At 37.9% G+C, this 16,764-nt stretch overlaps 1 protein-coding gene across 1 annotated transcript in view; it reads left to right on the top strand.

Annotated features, from left to right (window-relative positions):
* Positions 1-16,764, top strand: part of si:dkey-22o22.2 (neural-cadherin) — a 122,234-nt gene that overhangs the window by 80,901 nt on the left and 24,569 nt on the right. The window contains exons 13-17 of the mRNA XM_017423770.2: positions 3,671-3,920; positions 5,827-5,954; positions 6,041-6,227; positions 6,787-6,930; positions 15,163-15,446. Coding sequence (XP_017279259.1) covers positions 3,671-3,920; positions 5,827-5,954; positions 6,041-6,227; positions 6,787-6,930; positions 15,163-15,446 — 993 coding nt within the window. The remainder of the gene's footprint in view (positions 1-3,670; positions 3,921-5,826; positions 5,955-6,040; positions 6,228-6,786; positions 6,931-15,162; positions 15,447-16,764) is intronic.

Here is a 16,764-nt window from a genome sequence, read left to right as displayed (position 1 = left end):
TACAGATGAATGAGGCCATTAGGTTTACATCTGAGGAAGAACGACCATCAAATTCTCATGTATCACATTGAAGTTCAGAAAATCCGAAGGGTAAACGTTTCTTTGACCTCAATTAGCCCACCTGGGTGACTGTTAATTTATAGCATTTGAAGCTGAAAAGATGAATTGTGTTCCAGCTGTTGCCTCAGTCCCAGCACCAGCCGCACCAGCTGTGAGTGATCTTTTGCCATTTTTCCACTGGTGTTAATCTGTGTGGGAGAAGATGGCAGACACTGATCAGTTTAGCTTCGGCGCACTGCAGTGTTGTCTAATGAGATGATTTCTCATTAGCGCTGATTCCATGCTCCATGCTCTGCCTTGACCTGCTGCGGGGCTGATCAACACTGCACCAGCGTTTCCTGACATAACCTCTCACCTGCGAACTGGAAGTTCAATCTAAGCACAATTCAAGTGGAAATTGTTTTAACAATTTTATCAGACTGCTACAGAAAAGAGCAAACCAACTAAGCCATTTAAGTGCTGAGGAGTTTTAAGTAACTCTAATTAGCTGGAAAACAGTTTGTTGAATAACAAAACATGTTTTTTACATAATGTTATCTAAAATGAAACTAGTAGATGTGATGTGATAATTTAAAAAAAATTATTCTTTATCATGTTTGTTTCCAAACTTTGTTTGTCATCAGTAGTTCTTCTGTTCATCTTCATATGTCTTTCCAATAACCTAAATGGTTTGCAAAGACAGAAGCCACCCTTGTCGCTGGAAAACAAAGGGCTGAGAGGGTTTTGGTGTTTGAAAGGGCTGACAGCATTTCCCACTTGGGAGAAACATGTTAAGTCAGGACATGACAACAATATTCAGTTACTCAGAGGTCAAGTTTTTCTCTTTCAATTGAGCTACACAGTTTCTCTCAGCGTCACTTCTTTGTGTTAACTTGGATTAACTGGGTTCTGCACATGCAGCACTTGTGTGGCCATTTTTTCTGAATAATCTAATCTAAATTTACAGATGTGCAAGGACATTAAATGCTGGAGTGTGAAGCAGCACCAAAAGATTACCAAGTTTTTTTCACTTCCAGTGTTTATTGAATGGTCCTTAATGAACTATCCGCTCTTCCATCTTGGTTAATGTTGCTTTCTGGTCAAGTGAGCTCTTTAGCTGTGTTTGTTTTTGTTCTTTGGTCTGTTTGCTATTATTGTTGGGGAATTTGAAAGGTTTAGTATCATATTTATTATTTTCCATTGATTTTTACTTAAGCTCACTGGGCTGCAACTGCTGTCAACGAGTTTTGAATGGAATTTGCAAAGGAGTCTCCAAAATGTCTTGAAATGTTCACAATGCTTCTCAGTTTCCTTGGCTGCCAAAGTAACTACAAACCAGGCTGAAGCAGATTTGATGTGGTTGGAGGTGGGCAATGAAATAATAATGTACACAGCCTAGAATATAGTTTTGGAAAACACTCAGAATTCAGTGAGCTGTAACTAAAGATTCACCTATTTACTCTCAATCTTGAGTCTCCAACTAGTTTCCAGCAGTTGCAGCCCGGTAAGATACTTACATTAACAAAGGTCCTGAGACCATAGCTTTTCTTCTACAACTGTACATATATGAGATCAAAATTTAATCATTATTGAATATTTTCCAAGGAGGAGAGTTTCTATATTGGTTTTCTGTAGTCCTCTTCATCAATCAGTTCATATGTTTAAAAATAATTACAGACATCACCCTCCTGTGCTCCTGTAAGTCATACAGTGGCACTTAAAAAACAAATATCTTACCTTTCATACGTGTTTAACTTGCAAAGGGCAAAGTGAGCTACAGTCAGAACCAAATGGAATGAATCTTTAATCTAATATAATCAAATTTCGAGAGTCATTTTATGCCAGCAGTTTCAAAATCAAATTTTATCAAGAACCTGAGTCCAAAAGGCTGGAGACACTAGAACAAACTGCAATAATAAACATATTGATAAAGGGTTAACACCAGAGATAATATTTGACATTACAGAGAATATATGATAGAAGAGGTTCTCTGTGTGGGTGTGTGTGTATGTGTGGGTGTGTGTGTGTGTGTGTGTGCATGTGTGTGTGTGTGTGTGTGTGTGCAGTCCAGAGCATAACCTCTACTGTAAAGTCAGTTGTTATCACTCAACCATGAAAAATACAATCCTTCCATGGCATGGATTTCACTTTGTGGTCTTGAAGGACAAAGGTTTTAAAAGCTCTTCCTCACATACACACACACACACACACACACACACAGTTTCCATCAGAGAGAAATACAATGATATATAAATTTCCTGTTACCTTATCCTTACCAGTAATTGCATAACCTCAATGTGACCTTAAACAAGTCTTCAGTTATCCCCCACACTAAAAAAGACAGGTTTCTTTAATGTAACTGTGCAATTTTGTCTTACCAAGCACATAATGAACGACAGTCTCTCCAAGGTCAGTTTATCTGCTTCTAAGAAAAAATGTGATTCTTAAAAGCTCTTCTTTTGGTTGTTGCCCAGATCAAGACACCTTAACACTCACACGCACTCATTGAAACACTTATCTTTTTAAAAAAATAAATGAAATCTAAATCTCACAAAGAGAAGCTCAAATAATGCAGACACTAAAACCTTTTTAGGTATCTTTGTAAAGCACTTGAGATTTCTCGCTGAGTGCTGTTTCCATACAAGGACTGAACTGCTGCTCTGAACGTTAAAATCTGCATTCTTTGACATGTAGTTGTGTATTTTAGGGTGTCATTTTTCTGCTGAGTGTTTTAGTTTATAGATCTGGAGGCTGTTAGGGCCGTTTTAAAGATAAATGACCCCAGTGCTGACACCCAGCTGTTGTGTGATAACATTATGTTATCGTAAACCACCAGAGAGTCTTCTTTGGCTACATTCTTTGATGAATTATGGGAGGGTATGTATTTGAAAAATGAAAATGTCTCTGGTATTAAACTTGAGACATAAAAGGAATACACAAAAATTAGAGGCTGTGGAAATAGATTTTTTGTTGCGTCTGCATTTATAATCAGTCTGTGTTCATTTCTTTTCCTACATCGGTCACCAAGTTTACTAAACTGTGTGTAAAAAATGGCTTAAAAAATTAATAATAAAATCTGAAAAATAGTGCACATACCCAGAATGGACTGATCTAACTTGCTGGGACCTGTTTACACATTAATCAAAACTTGGTAACCTTGAAAACTTGCAGGATCCTCTCCCTCCCTCTCTGCTGTGCTTCTGCTCTGTTTCCCCAAGTCCCCCAGAAGAAAATGTTTTATGCATGCACATGCTGGAAAACACAAAAAACTTTAAAAAGTGACCGTCATTGACATTGGTTAGAATAATCACCTTGTTTTTATTGATCGTTTTCACTCAGGCAGAAGGAATTCATTCAAAGAAACAAGAGAAGCCAAACAGCCCAGATTTTTCCACCGACATTCTGTTCGAAAGGTCCTCTTAAATATATTTGCTTTGGTCACTTGTTATCAGTTTGTCATCCAGTCATTCAGCACTTTTATCAGCAAAATGAAACATTGACGAGAAAAATGCAGTCCTGGTAAATCAAAAATACTGAAATACAGCATTTTTTTAGAAATACTTGTGAATCATACAATAAAAGAATACATTCTGTTTATTAACGAACCACTTCCTTGTGCTTTTTCCATCAGACTGTTAAAGCGACGTCTCCACTGGGTGATCCACGAGTGACCTACAATCTGGAGGAGGGTCAGGTGCCAGAGACCAACATGCCGGTGCGGTTCTACATAAAACCAAATCGAGCAGACGGCTCAGCGTCCATCGTGGTGGCCGAGAACCTTGACTATGAGACGACGTGCTTCTTCACGCTGAGAGTGCGCGTGCAGAACGTTGCTGCCGTGCCACTGGCCTCCTTCACCACCGTCTATGTCAACGTGACAGGTAAGACTGGACAAAATCTGTGTGTTTACATACTTACAGTATGCAAAGTTATTTTAATTTAGGATCTTTTAAAGGCAACATCCATCACACAGAATAAATTTAGAATAAAGACAGGAAGTCAAGTAAAGTGCTCTTATTTTCAAAGCCTTGGTTCTCCTTCAGTGTTTTTTTTCTTTAAAGAAATTCCATAAATACCAGAACCATTTAAATAAAACCAGTGTACTTTTAAGCATTTGCTTCTTTTTAATCAAATAAAACCACGTTATTTAATATTTTATTTTCATATTAAACTGCTTTTAACAAAAGCGTTGGTTCTATCTATCAAGGTTGCTGGAATTAAAAACAGTTTACAAATAATCCTGGGTGAGAGTAAGAATCTACTGCAATGCATTAAAAAAATGACAGAGTGTCAGTAAAGCTGGACAAAAGAAAACAGAAATATGATTCTGTTATCATCTACAATTTTACTTGTTGATTAAATGAACAAATGCACCATGAAATAAATGGTCTTAGGCTTTCATAATCTAATGGCACATTTAAAACAATTGAAAACTTCTGTATCCTGGGTTAGATTTCTGCGCTTGCAGTTCACATTAATATGTTTCTCTTCATTTTATTTCATATCATCTTTTCAGTAGGTATTATATTTTAAAGCCAGAACCCCTTATTTTTGCTGGTCTTTCCTTTTAACCATTTCAAACTAACAGCAGATTCACTTCAAGGTAAAAAGTCACCATTTAACTTTGGTGAGCAGAGGTAAAAAAAAAAAAAGCCATCTGCGTGTATCAGAAACACAACCATAATGAGCACTGGAGAATGATGAGCAAAGAGAGGAACGAGGTTTAATTTAAAGTCCTGGTGGTCTGTGCCAGAAGAAAAGAATAGACAAAAACATCAGTAACTGGTGGTGTGAGCTCCATGCCACCTCATTTTAACAGTGACTCATGTTTCAATCAGCATCTAAAGGCGAGTGAAGGGAAGTAAAGAGGAGAAAACACTTCCTGACTTTGATTGGCTTTGAACAAACCCACACTGGATGCTCTAATTGGCTTAGTCGAGCTTGAAAGTGAGCTGACAAGCTTCTTTGTGGACACTTCAGAGTGTTTGGAGGATAATTCCCTGCTAATAACTCAATTTTCATTTGCAAGAGAAGACAGTCCAACTTCACTTTTTGATGGACTTTACACAAAAGACTTTTCTTTTCCCCTGTTTTTCTGGACTTCTTTTCTGCTGTTTAATGGTTTCTGCAGGTATAAATGCTGCAAAAAGCAAAATCCTTTTTTTTAAATCTCTCTTTGGAATTGTGTTTTTCTTTCTTTCTCTTGTTCAATTTTCTTTCCCTGTCAATTTTAAATCCATTTTAATCAGCTTTTATAGATGTGATAGCTAGTTTCCTGCCATCAACAAAAGTCATGGTGTCAGGTTGGTCAAACCCAAAATGCAGGCAGACAAGGAGGAACTCAAAGGAAACCTAATTTATTAACAAAGGAAAACAAAAGGCCGACGAGGCAGCAACTAAAACTAAATAGGGTTGCAAAGAACACAAGGAAAAAACGACCAGCGTGAAAATGAACCAGCAGGGAAGTGAAGCAGATGACCAGGTTTTAAAAGCTGAGGATGATTTGAAAGTGGACACAGGTGACTGATTGGGAATGAGGGACAGGTGTGGATGGTTGAGGCCGGCTGACAGGTACTGAGCAGAGGAAAGGTGAATGATTACAAGGAACAGAAAGGGCACAGGGAACAAAACACCAAAACTAAACACAGGAAGCAAATAACAGAATTAAAGAAACAATAAACTCAATACAAAAACAAACCCAAAGACCCCCAAATCCTGATACATGGCATTTGGGAAAACAAAAGATGTTTTAATTGGTGCACTTTATCATTTTGTTTTTGTAATCAGATGTCAACGACAATGTTCCATTCTTCCTGTCATCAACCTACGAGGCCACAGTTCCTGAAGGAGCACAGATCGGCACGTCGGTAGCTCAGGTGTCAGCGACAGATCTCGACTCTGGTCTGCATGGAATGGTAGGAAGCAGCTGCGCTCACCGCGGGTCGAGTTTTAGTTCTTCTTCTTTGTTCCCTTATTCAGCTCTTCTCTCTGACCTTTTCAGATCCACTATGTGATTCTGAAGGATGAGAGCGGAGATTCTCAGTACTTCAGCATCAACTCACACAGCGGCGTCATCGTCACCCGGGCCTCTTTTGACCGCGAGCAGAAAGCTTCCTACCTGATCGAGGTGCAGTCGCAGGATGGCTCAGAGTCAGCCAGATCAGGCCAGCAAGGCCAGCCTAACACAGGTATGACACTCTGAGAAGAAAAAATGTCCTTGGCTTTAGATAATGTCTCATTCAGGTACTTTATGTTTGCATCTTTAACACAAGAATCTTTTCAGTGCTCCTAATTAGATATAAGTGGTCATACTTACAATCTTATAATTGTCTTGTCTTTTATACTGGTCTCCATGAGTATATTTGCTTTTACATTTGTCCTGTTGAGCCTAATTTTTGAAGATCTGCAAGAAATGCTTTATTATGGGCATATTAATATTAAATTGCAGCAAAAAGAAGAGATCATCTATGTAAAAAAGGCTGTTTCCATTTAAGTGAAAAGCACTTTGTCTGTGATCAAATAAGCATCTCATTTAATTAATGTCAGATTTTATTATCAGTCCTTCTAATTTCAGTGTAAAAAAATATATTTGTTAGAATATCGGGGCATCCTTTAAGCCATAGAAATCTTGTCTGTTTTATTGTTTGTTTATTGGCTGCACTGCTAGCTGAAAGTTTCAAATTAGTAAAAAGCTGCAGAATCTTACAGCATTAAATGTAAATACATTGAGTTTGTGTCTTGGTTCAGACACAGCCTACGTCAGGATCTTTGTGACCGATGTGAATGACAACGCCCCAGCTTTTGCCCAGCCGGTGTATGAAGTGAGCGTGGAGGAAGACAAGGAGGTCGGCTTCGTTCTCATCACCGTCACAGCCAATGACGAAGATGAAGGTCAGTCAGGATATACCTTGATTATCTTCTTGTTTCTGGTGAAGGTGGTGAACTGAAGTCAGTTTCCCTGAACTAAAGTGACAGAGTTCACTAAAAAACAGTCAAAGTTTAATCTTAAGGTTTTTTGTCCTTTTCAGTCTGTTTCATGTGTCTAATTTATTTTACAGTTTGTTTGTTTTTTCTGATTTCATTATGTTTTTCATTTCTACCTCTGGTTTGTTCCATATTCATGCCTACTTTTTTTCCTTTTTCTCTATAACGCTTTCATTTTTTATTTTATTTTTATTAAACGTGAGCCAGCAATAAATGAAAATTTCTGAAGGTTAGAACTCAACTATAGTCTTCTGTATTCACACATAGCTTGCAGAATAAATTGTTATTTTGCTTAATGTGCAACCAAAAAATTCCAGAAATTGAACTGATTACGTCAGCTGCATTCTTTAATGAAGTGAAAGGTCAAAGGTTGCGTTACACGCGGCTCGTTAGGCTTGAGAGATTTAGATTTAAGTGCACATCAGAATGAAAATACTGTAAATGAGTTTTGCGACTGTTGTTGTGTGCAGGAGGGGTTTTGTTGTCGCTGAAAGAAAGATGCAATGATTGTATTTTTCTTAGGCAGTTTCACATTTTGGTTTAGATTTTGGTAAATAAAACAGACATGGACGTTCTCACTTTAATGGGCGTACTTTAAATTATCTACAAAGTGAGATTTATTGTGTTTTTCTTCTTTTGCCACTTCTTTGCCTCCTTTCCTTGTTTTCTGCGTCTCCTTGGCTCTCTTCCTCTCTCCTCTTCTCTAAGTGTCGCAGCTCGTTAGCGAGAGCTGCTGCTCCCTTGAGGTCGACAGTTTTGATGTTTGTCTTTCTTTGTTTGTGTTTGTCCCTCAATCCTCTTCCTCCTCCGCTCTGAACCAATAAGCAGCAGGAGGAAAAAGAGACAAAAATATCAGAAAACAAAAACAGAAAAATCCTCTCATTCCCCTCCTATTTATTTATTTATTTATTTGCGACCACTGCTGGCATCGGCGAGCAGCCTCTGAGATTTGCTTTATTCACACTATGGGAGAAGGACAGAAAAGTGACGTACTACTGTTTGTTTTTTCTCTTTTTATATTTTTTAACATTTATATTTCTCTTGCTGAGTGCGTTTTTATATTCATACAATGTAACGTATTCACACTCTGCCTGATATTCTTATACCAAATGTACTCAGATTCCCTCAGGAGATCCGCAGACTTCCCATACTGTCACATTTCTCCAATCTTTTTTATAGTTTAATTAGATCTCAGCATCGGCCAACATCTGTTTTTGTTTAAAATAGCCAGATGGTGCAGTTATGAATAGCACTTTCAACCATTCAACACGAAACCCAGATTGTTATTTTTATTTATTTATTATTTTGTACAGTATGGTTGGATTTAAGCAATAGCAATATGTGATTAGGGTAAATAGTAAAATCTACTTGTTTAAGGCTAGAATACAATCATGATTAGGTCCAAACTACACTGCATAAACTAGTCCACTGTCACATAATACTAATTATTTTGCTCATTGCCTTGTTGATAATTGACACTTCCAGGTAGGATTTAGTCAATAAAACTACTCACTAATGCTTAGAAATAAAAAAAAATGCTTTGTATGGGTTAGAAAACCATAAAGACTAGATTTGTTATGCAGTCTTTGTATCATATCACCATTTTTATAGCCCACTGCTGAAGGTGATAATGTTTCTGCTCCTGTTTGTGTGTGTTGGTTTATCTGTAGTGTTAGCAAAATAACCTCATGAACCACTAGGTCTTTACACAGTTTCTCTAAAAAGTGCTAATTTACTTAAAATGTAGTCAAAGGTTGTAATTTCCTGAATAATAAATAACCAACGGTATTTATCACAATACATTTTTAATAGCTTGGTGGATTTTTATGTTAGTTTTTAAACGTGTATTTGGCCAGGACAGTTGTTGCATGTTAAGATGAAATAATGCAGGAACAAAGTATAGTTTGTTTTTTTACATACGATGATAGATATCCAAAACACGTTTAAAGCAGATCCCTTTTTCTTACACTCTGAATACTGAGTCAGCAGGGATTAGATTTGAGGTTTTAGTTAATCCCAGTAACACCCGCACCTATCTGCCAGTTAAGGGGAGTTTAAGGGGACATTTGAGTTAAGATTGTTGTTTGTGTCCACACTCCTAAGTGGCTTGGAGTTGAGGGTTGTTTGTTAACTGCAACAGGAAATCTCTAGCAAGACAAAACAAGGGGATAAATCGAAAACATTTGTGAGGATCAGCTGGAGTTTACTATCGTATCATCTCTTAATCTCATGTTTAGAATCTTCCTGAAGCTTAGAAAAAAAAACAGTTACATTAGGCTCAACCTAATATGAAAGAAAATACTAATGGAGTATCACATCATTGTATGTTAAAGGATGAAGAGTCTTAATGATGTTTGGTCACATTTTATGGCGCTGAAATGAGCAGCTACTTAATCATCTGGTCAATAGGCAGAAAATTAACTTTTAAATATTTTTTCAAAATAGGCACTTTGCAACCAGATAACTGAGGCAAAGCTTAAAGCTGTAAATGTTGCACTCATATGGAAACAAATAAAATTAATGAAGATTTTTTTTGGAGGTGGTTGCTTTTTTTTTTGCTCTGCAGAGACTTTAAAAACATTGACACTCATATTCACCTTTACAGCCAGCACAAAGTTAACTTTTTTGACAGAAAACTTATGAGAGCAACTAGATTAAAAGTCTGCACCCAAATGAAGTCTGATCTGAATCTATAACAGTTGTTATATTTCAGTAGAATGAAATTAATATTTTTTTTATTCATATATGTGTATATACATATATATTTACTTTAGGCGGTGCAGCTTTTCCCACATTTACTAATTTTAGGTGGAACAACTTTTTTACAATTGAGAGTAATTTATAGTATTTTATATAGTATTTTTATTTTAAGTCAGTTTACAGTTTTCTACCTTATATCATTTAAGTTTTCTGTTGGTGACCACAATAAATTTGAATTGAAAACTACTCTTCTAGATGCTGGACACCCACACCTAACGCTTACAAGATTCTGTTAAAAGTTTGTATCTTTTTTGGTATCACACTCAGATAAATCTATCATTAAACCGGTGTGGTATTTGTTGAAAAACTGTGTGATAGAGACTGGTGTGCAGTGTTGAGTGTGCCCATTGCTCTGTATTTGTTACAGTACATCTAACGTGTAGCTGCAGGTCATCTTCTGTAAACATGCACATGTGTTGGAAAAGAAGGAGGGTTGAAACTACAGGGAGAAATCTGGTGCATATTGTGAGCTAATCAAATTCAAGGCTGACTTACCAGTGAGCCAATTTGTTTCTTGGCCAGAGGCATTTCCTTTCCCACCTAGACCTGCTGGTTCTGATGTGTATGCGGCGTACTATACTTATGGAGAGTGTGTGTGTGTGTGTGTGTGTGTGTGTGTGTGTGTGTGTGTGTGTGTGTGTGTTTTCTTTTAGGTCACTGAGGGAAAAGAATCAAACTCCTGAAAGAGTTAAAGCTGCAGACTGAAACGTGATGAGCTGTAAACTTTACTGAAGGGTTTATCTTCCAGCTGTACCTTCACCTTGGCTCTGTCCATGTGTGTGTGTGTGTGTTTGTGTGTGTTGCACCCTATGACCACATTTTGTTGTTGACGTTGACAGGTGTTGATGGACCACTGACCTTCAACCTCAATTTAAACTAAATCTAACAAACACAATTACAAGGGGAAACACACACACCATGACACATAAAACTCCTGAACCCCTTTCTGCTTGATTTGGTGTTTGTTGCAATTATCGAAGGTGACGAGGAGGAGGGGTGGGTTTAGATTACCACTCTTCGCCTCCCTCCTCGTCATAAAGCTGATTAGATGCAGCAGCTTTTGTCACCCGTCGTGTTTTTTGGCCCCATTTGGTCCTCCTAGTGGAAAAAGTGCCGAACTAAGAGCGTCTGGTAATGAGATCAAGAGGCTTTTTCAATTCTGCTGAGTTCAGTGTTTCAGTTAAGTGTCGCCTCGGGGTTTCAGTAAACACGCACAAACGCCTACCACAGCAGAGAGGTTGAGTGATAATAAGGGATGTGTGAGTGTAAGTGATTGGTTGTGTCACGCTGGCCAAAAGTGATGCCACTGTGCAAACACTGACAATGGTGACAATAAGGAGTGATGGGATATTGCACACAAAGATTGTTAGGTTTTAAATCTTTTAACACACACCAGTCAAAATAAGTTAGAAGTCTAATAAATGAAGCAAGATTGTCAATTTAGGTTTATTTCAGCTTCTAAAAAGTATGCTTGTATCACAGTCACACACCATGTTCATGTTGATGGGATATAAAACACCCTTATTCCAGCACTACTCACTCACCAGAAAGCTGTTTACTGTTGTTTACTGCTTCCAATGGACATTGTGAATCACTATCATCCCTCCTAAGGGAAATCTTAACAGGAAGTTTAGAGAGCAATTGGGTCAGAGCCATCAACATGAATAAAGTTGGATAAAGGGTCTCTACCTGTTCTAGCTGTTCAGAATTGCAGCTAAAATGTTAGTTTTTGGGAGACATAATGTTATATTTTTAGAGCCAGAAGCTGGGCACCAAAGATGTGGGGCTGTATACTCAATACAAAAGTCCTTTCTCTACACCCTCCCAACGCACTAACAACCTGTATCAGGACAGCTTTCTTTAAGTGTCAAGTAATGAATTATAACTAAACGAAATAAACGAAATAAATGAAATAACGAAATAAAATGCACATTTTAACATACAGAGGGAAGAAAAGAGCTAGGTTTGCAATCAACAATTATTAACAGATAAATTAGATCTATGTTCTGTTATCTTTAACAGATGGGAAAAACTGCTCTGTTATGGATACCCTGAATATTTATATGTGATCTTAGCACTGTGTCCCTGGTCCCTTCCTCTCAATGACCTTTAACAGGACATGAGGAACCATTATTATTGTTATGACCTGTTCAGGGCTGCACAGAGGTGGACTCTATTCCGACTGACATTGAACGAGATGTGTGCTCACTAGTCCATCATACAGGCAACACGGAGTGACATCCAATCACATCCAGTTTGGATTTACCAGCTGGGCTAATGTGCTTTTCTGTGTATTGTTAAAGAAAACTGGAACCCCCACAGAGGGCTGTGGACTCATACAAAATCCACACAGATGAGCTTCTTTTCAGGTTCAAATCCCCCCTGTTGCACATGGGGCAATGCTCATCAGTTCACCAGCAGGTGTGTACAGATGTGTTTGTCCTTTGTTCTGAGTAGTTCCCATATGCAACCTATAATTTACACTATGTTGTGTATGTTGAGCCATTTAAATGTGTTATTGTGCCCTGACATCTTTGCATTACATGGGATAAAAAGAAACAGCTTACTCCTAGCCAATTAATGTGTTTTATTATTGAAAATAGTAGATGGTATTTGCATTTAGTGCTATTCTGTAATATATGAATTTATTTCAAACAAAAAACGACCTTTAGATACTTCTTTGTATTTCCAAACACGTTATACTTCAGATATTTTTAAAACTTTGATAATGTGATAACAGTCAGAGTCTGGTAATAACATTGTCTCCTATTTGACATGAATGTGACACAAGTCACAAAAAGATTGGTATTATTTCTTTGAACACGGCTACCTTTTGAAAGTTCTATTTTGTTGTTCTATTATTCAGAAAAAGCTCATTAAAAGTTTTGACATGTTAATATTGATTCATATATCCTTGGCATTTCTACATTCTACAAAGATTGAAATAAATAACTCAAATGTGCAGCGTTTTGGGGAGTAAATGTACAATTTTTTAAATGTAAAATACAATATCTTTGTCAGTTTTAAATCAAGGATAAACTTGTGTTAAATACCTACACCAAATTTTTGCAGTCTAGTAAAAAAAAAAAAAAAAAAAAAGCAATTGCAGTATTTCTTGTAACCAGATAAGGGAGCAACCTGTGCAGTATTTCTTAATGCAGTTTTAAAACAGAATGAAACTTTCTCCAGTGATGAGTTTAGTCCTTCAGAGTGTCAACCTGCAGTCAATGCTCAGGGACGACTTTTCCCTCCGGTCCACCTCATGAGAAGCAGAGATCTGACCTTAATCTCAATTTTGGGTCTTCTGTTAGGCTGTGAATCAAATCAACCCTGTCCCCTAGTGTTCGTGTGTGTGTGTGGGTGTGTATGTGCGTGTGTGTATGTGAGAGAGTGTCTATGAGCTAAGAGGGCAATGCCATATGGCCAGACTGATCATTAGGGAGGCTGCCGGAGGCAAAAAAAAAAAAAAAAGCGCTGTAGCTACTCCCCTTACACACATTTACACAAACTCCCATTTACACACATGCACTGAACCGCTCGCTGAGTGTCACTACAGATCGTGCTTAAAGGCTGTGACGGACCGGTGCACTTAGCTTCTCCTCACACACACACGAGCACACACACTCTCCGGTGTCGTAATGAAAGTCCTCCATGTCTCCACAGATGGTGTTTGTCTCCTAAAGTCTCCTTGGTGCCGGTAAACAGAGAGCAAGCTGGACCCAGACAGACCTGCCTCTGGGCTATGAACATGCATCTGTGTGTGTGTGTGTGTATACATGTGTGTGTGTGTTTACCTCCTCCAAATACGTTGGCATTTTTTCACTTCATCAGGAAGGAAAAGGAAAGGTCATAGAGGAAATCAAAGAAGCGACGTAGGGGAGAATGAGAGATAAAAATTCTAATTATAAAAAAGAAACATAAAATGAAAGAAATATCAGGAGGTGTGCAACGATAGACAGACAGATGGGGAGAAATAGAAAGGTAAAATAATAGGAAGTAAGGTTCAGGCAACAGAAAGCTAGATAAACAAGGTAAAGAAGATGACCAATAGAGCGTAAATGGGATAAAGAAAAGGGAAGAAGGAAATATGCAGCAAAACAAAAAGTTTAGGAAAAGAAGAAAAACAAGTTTGGAAGACAGCAAGGGAGTCATGTAGGAAAAGACAATGAATGCAAGTATGAGAAGAAAATGTTCCAAAAAACACAGATGAGAGGAGTTAGAGGAAATAAGTGGGTGAAGTTGTTTTTATTTAGCATCTCTATACGGTTTACGCTCCTTCAAAGGCATCCATCTTCATACATTCATTCTTTTAAATTACATCAAGTTTCCCTTTACAAGGAGTATTAACACTTCAAGATGAGTTAGAATTATAATCTCAAGTGAGCGTGATGGGTAAAGGTGTTTAAGAGACTGTCAGAGTCAGCAGTAATGCAGACATACTACCCAAGCATTGTGCAGAGGAGGGAGCTGAGCCTGAAGGCAATGCTGTGAATTTAGCTGTGGATGTATGCTCCTATTCTCATCTGCAGCCGGCTGGTGAGTGTTGGTGGTGTCCTCTAGGTAACAGAGATGAAGAGCACATCTGGACGGAGCTTAGAGTACAGCTTCTGTTCTTTTGTGCTCTTTTGTGTCAGTTGAGTGTGATTCTAGCATCTAATCAGGATGCATGCAGGATGTTCAGCAGGTAGAAGACCCCAAGATAACACCCCAGGAAAAAAGGGTAAGGAGGGTTTTAAGATCCCATAAGAGTGTGGATTTATACAGCTCATTTTGTGGGGACTTAAATCTTTAAATAGCCACATTATAGAGAGACAATTTCTTTACGGGGACAAAATGTCTTAAGGTTAGAGTAAGGTAAGATTGAGGTTATGGTTAGTGTTAAATCTCCAGGAAATTAACTTCAGGCTATAGATTGTCCTCTAAAATGATGGAATCACAGCTCAGTGTGTATCTCTGTGTAAGAGATCGGTGGAGGTGTGGAGGAAAGAGCATCTAATGAGCCCCTCTGTGAGAGAAATGCTTGTTTTCTTCTCAGATACTTGAAATACAGAATCTGTTGCTGCTGTCCACACGGGTCATCACTTCCCATATGTGTGTGTGTCAACTGCCAGTCAAAGTTATTTTTACCGCCTTTAACTCTGGTACAATGTTATTCAAAAGGATCAGTTTCACACTGAGCGCTCCGGCTCAAGTTTTAGTGTTAAAAAGTTGATATTGAGGTTCTGAAGTAACTGAATCAAGTTTCTAGAGAAATAAATTCCTTTTTATCAAGTAAAATCAAAATCCCATGACAACGTAGATTGATATAAAAAAAATTAAATTTGTGAAACAAAATAAAAATGCTCTTAAACTGACCAGGACCTAATTTCCTTCATCTAGGTGCCAATGCTAAGCTGCGCTACCAGATCACCTCAGGAAACACCATGGGGACCTTCGACGTGGAGCCTGAGGTGGGCACCATCTTTGTGGCTCAGCCGCTTGACTATGAGATGGAGCAGCACTACGAGCTCCGGCTGGTCGCTTCTGATGGGAAGTGGGAGAACGAGACGCTGGTGGTGGTTCAAGTGGTGAACCGCAATGACGAGGCGCCAGTCTTCAGCCAGACGGAGTACCACGCCTCTGTGATGGAGGAACTCACCCAGCTTCCTGTGTTCATTCTGGAGGTCAGTCAGCTACTTTGTTTGGAACTAATGTTACATTAAATACTCCTGAAAAGATTCTCAGTAGAGGTTTTTAAACTAGAATGGTACGACAGGCACTACAGTGGAGAATGATTGCTGCAGCAATATGTTTCATACTTCCACCAAGTCTCATCAAGTCAATTAATCAATCAATCAGTTAAAGTTTATTTCTTTGGCACATTGTAAAAATAATAAAGTTACAACATAAAAACATTGCAGGTAAACAAAAATACTATAAAAAATCCACATAAAACAAAATAATTTTATATGAAAAATATTTTACAGTAAAACCAATAAAAAGTTAAACCTATAAAAAACAATAGAAAATCAAGACGTTCTGCTCAACTAGAACTAAAAGCTAATAAAAAAAAGGAGGGTTTTCAGCATAGATTTGAAATCAGCAATGTTCTGAGCAACTCTAAGTGTTGATTGAGTTCTAATATTTTAAGGCAACAATATGTTTTACCCATTAATTGATTAAACAATAAAAAAATTTTTTTAAAGACATTAGAAATAGACTAATGCAGCCACTTATTTAGACACAAACTGCTTTAATGTACAAGGTTAATAATAATGTACCAAGGCCATACATTTGCTTTTTCCTGATGCATTCTGGTATACACTCCTGCCACTATGTGACCCTGCATGGCTTAGTCAGATACATAAACTTAGTGAACATATGAGTTGATTACATAGTACCGGTTTTTACATTCATGCCTAATCATTTAACCATAACTTCAAATCAGTTGTACACTCATTCCAGATGACACCATTTAAATTTAAAACCTGAGACAGCATCACCTTCAGTTTGCACTTTCAACACAATGTAGCATGTTGTTAAAATCTTAGTGTTTATATGAACAATATGTGAAAAAGTATTAGGTTTATTGCAGGCAGATGTAATTGGGTTGGTTACGCTTTGGAGTGAATTAGCCTGGAGCGAAACCTCAGCAGAGATTCAGTGTCCTCATACTAAAATCTCACACATGCATGACAGTGTTAAACACAATAAATGCTTAAAGAAGCACCAAGGTTTGATAGAGGTGAAACAAAATCTGACAGGAAAAGACCACAATTTGAAAAGTTGCCTCTGAAAAGTTTGACTTGACCTCCTTCCTCTGTAGATCTCATCCACCTTTCGTCACACCTTTCTCCAGTAATACATAGTAATTTGCATGTGCTGCCAAGCTAAATAAGATTATAAAGGTGGAGGCGCGTCTAGGAGGGGAGGGAAGTAATCTCTGTCAGAGGCGTATGTGTCACAGAGTCCTCAACCAAGGGCCTGCTTCCTCTCGCCTGC

This window comes from Kryptolebias marmoratus, linkage group LG16 (genome assembly GCF_001649575.2).
Source record: "Kryptolebias marmoratus isolate JLee-2015 linkage group LG16, ASM164957v2, whole genome shotgun sequence".
Taxonomy (NCBI): domain Eukaryota; kingdom Metazoa; phylum Chordata; class Actinopteri; order Cyprinodontiformes; family Rivulidae; genus Kryptolebias; species Kryptolebias marmoratus.
The sequence above is the reverse complement of the archived record's forward strand: the minus strand, read 5'-3'. Positions and strand labels throughout refer to the sequence as shown.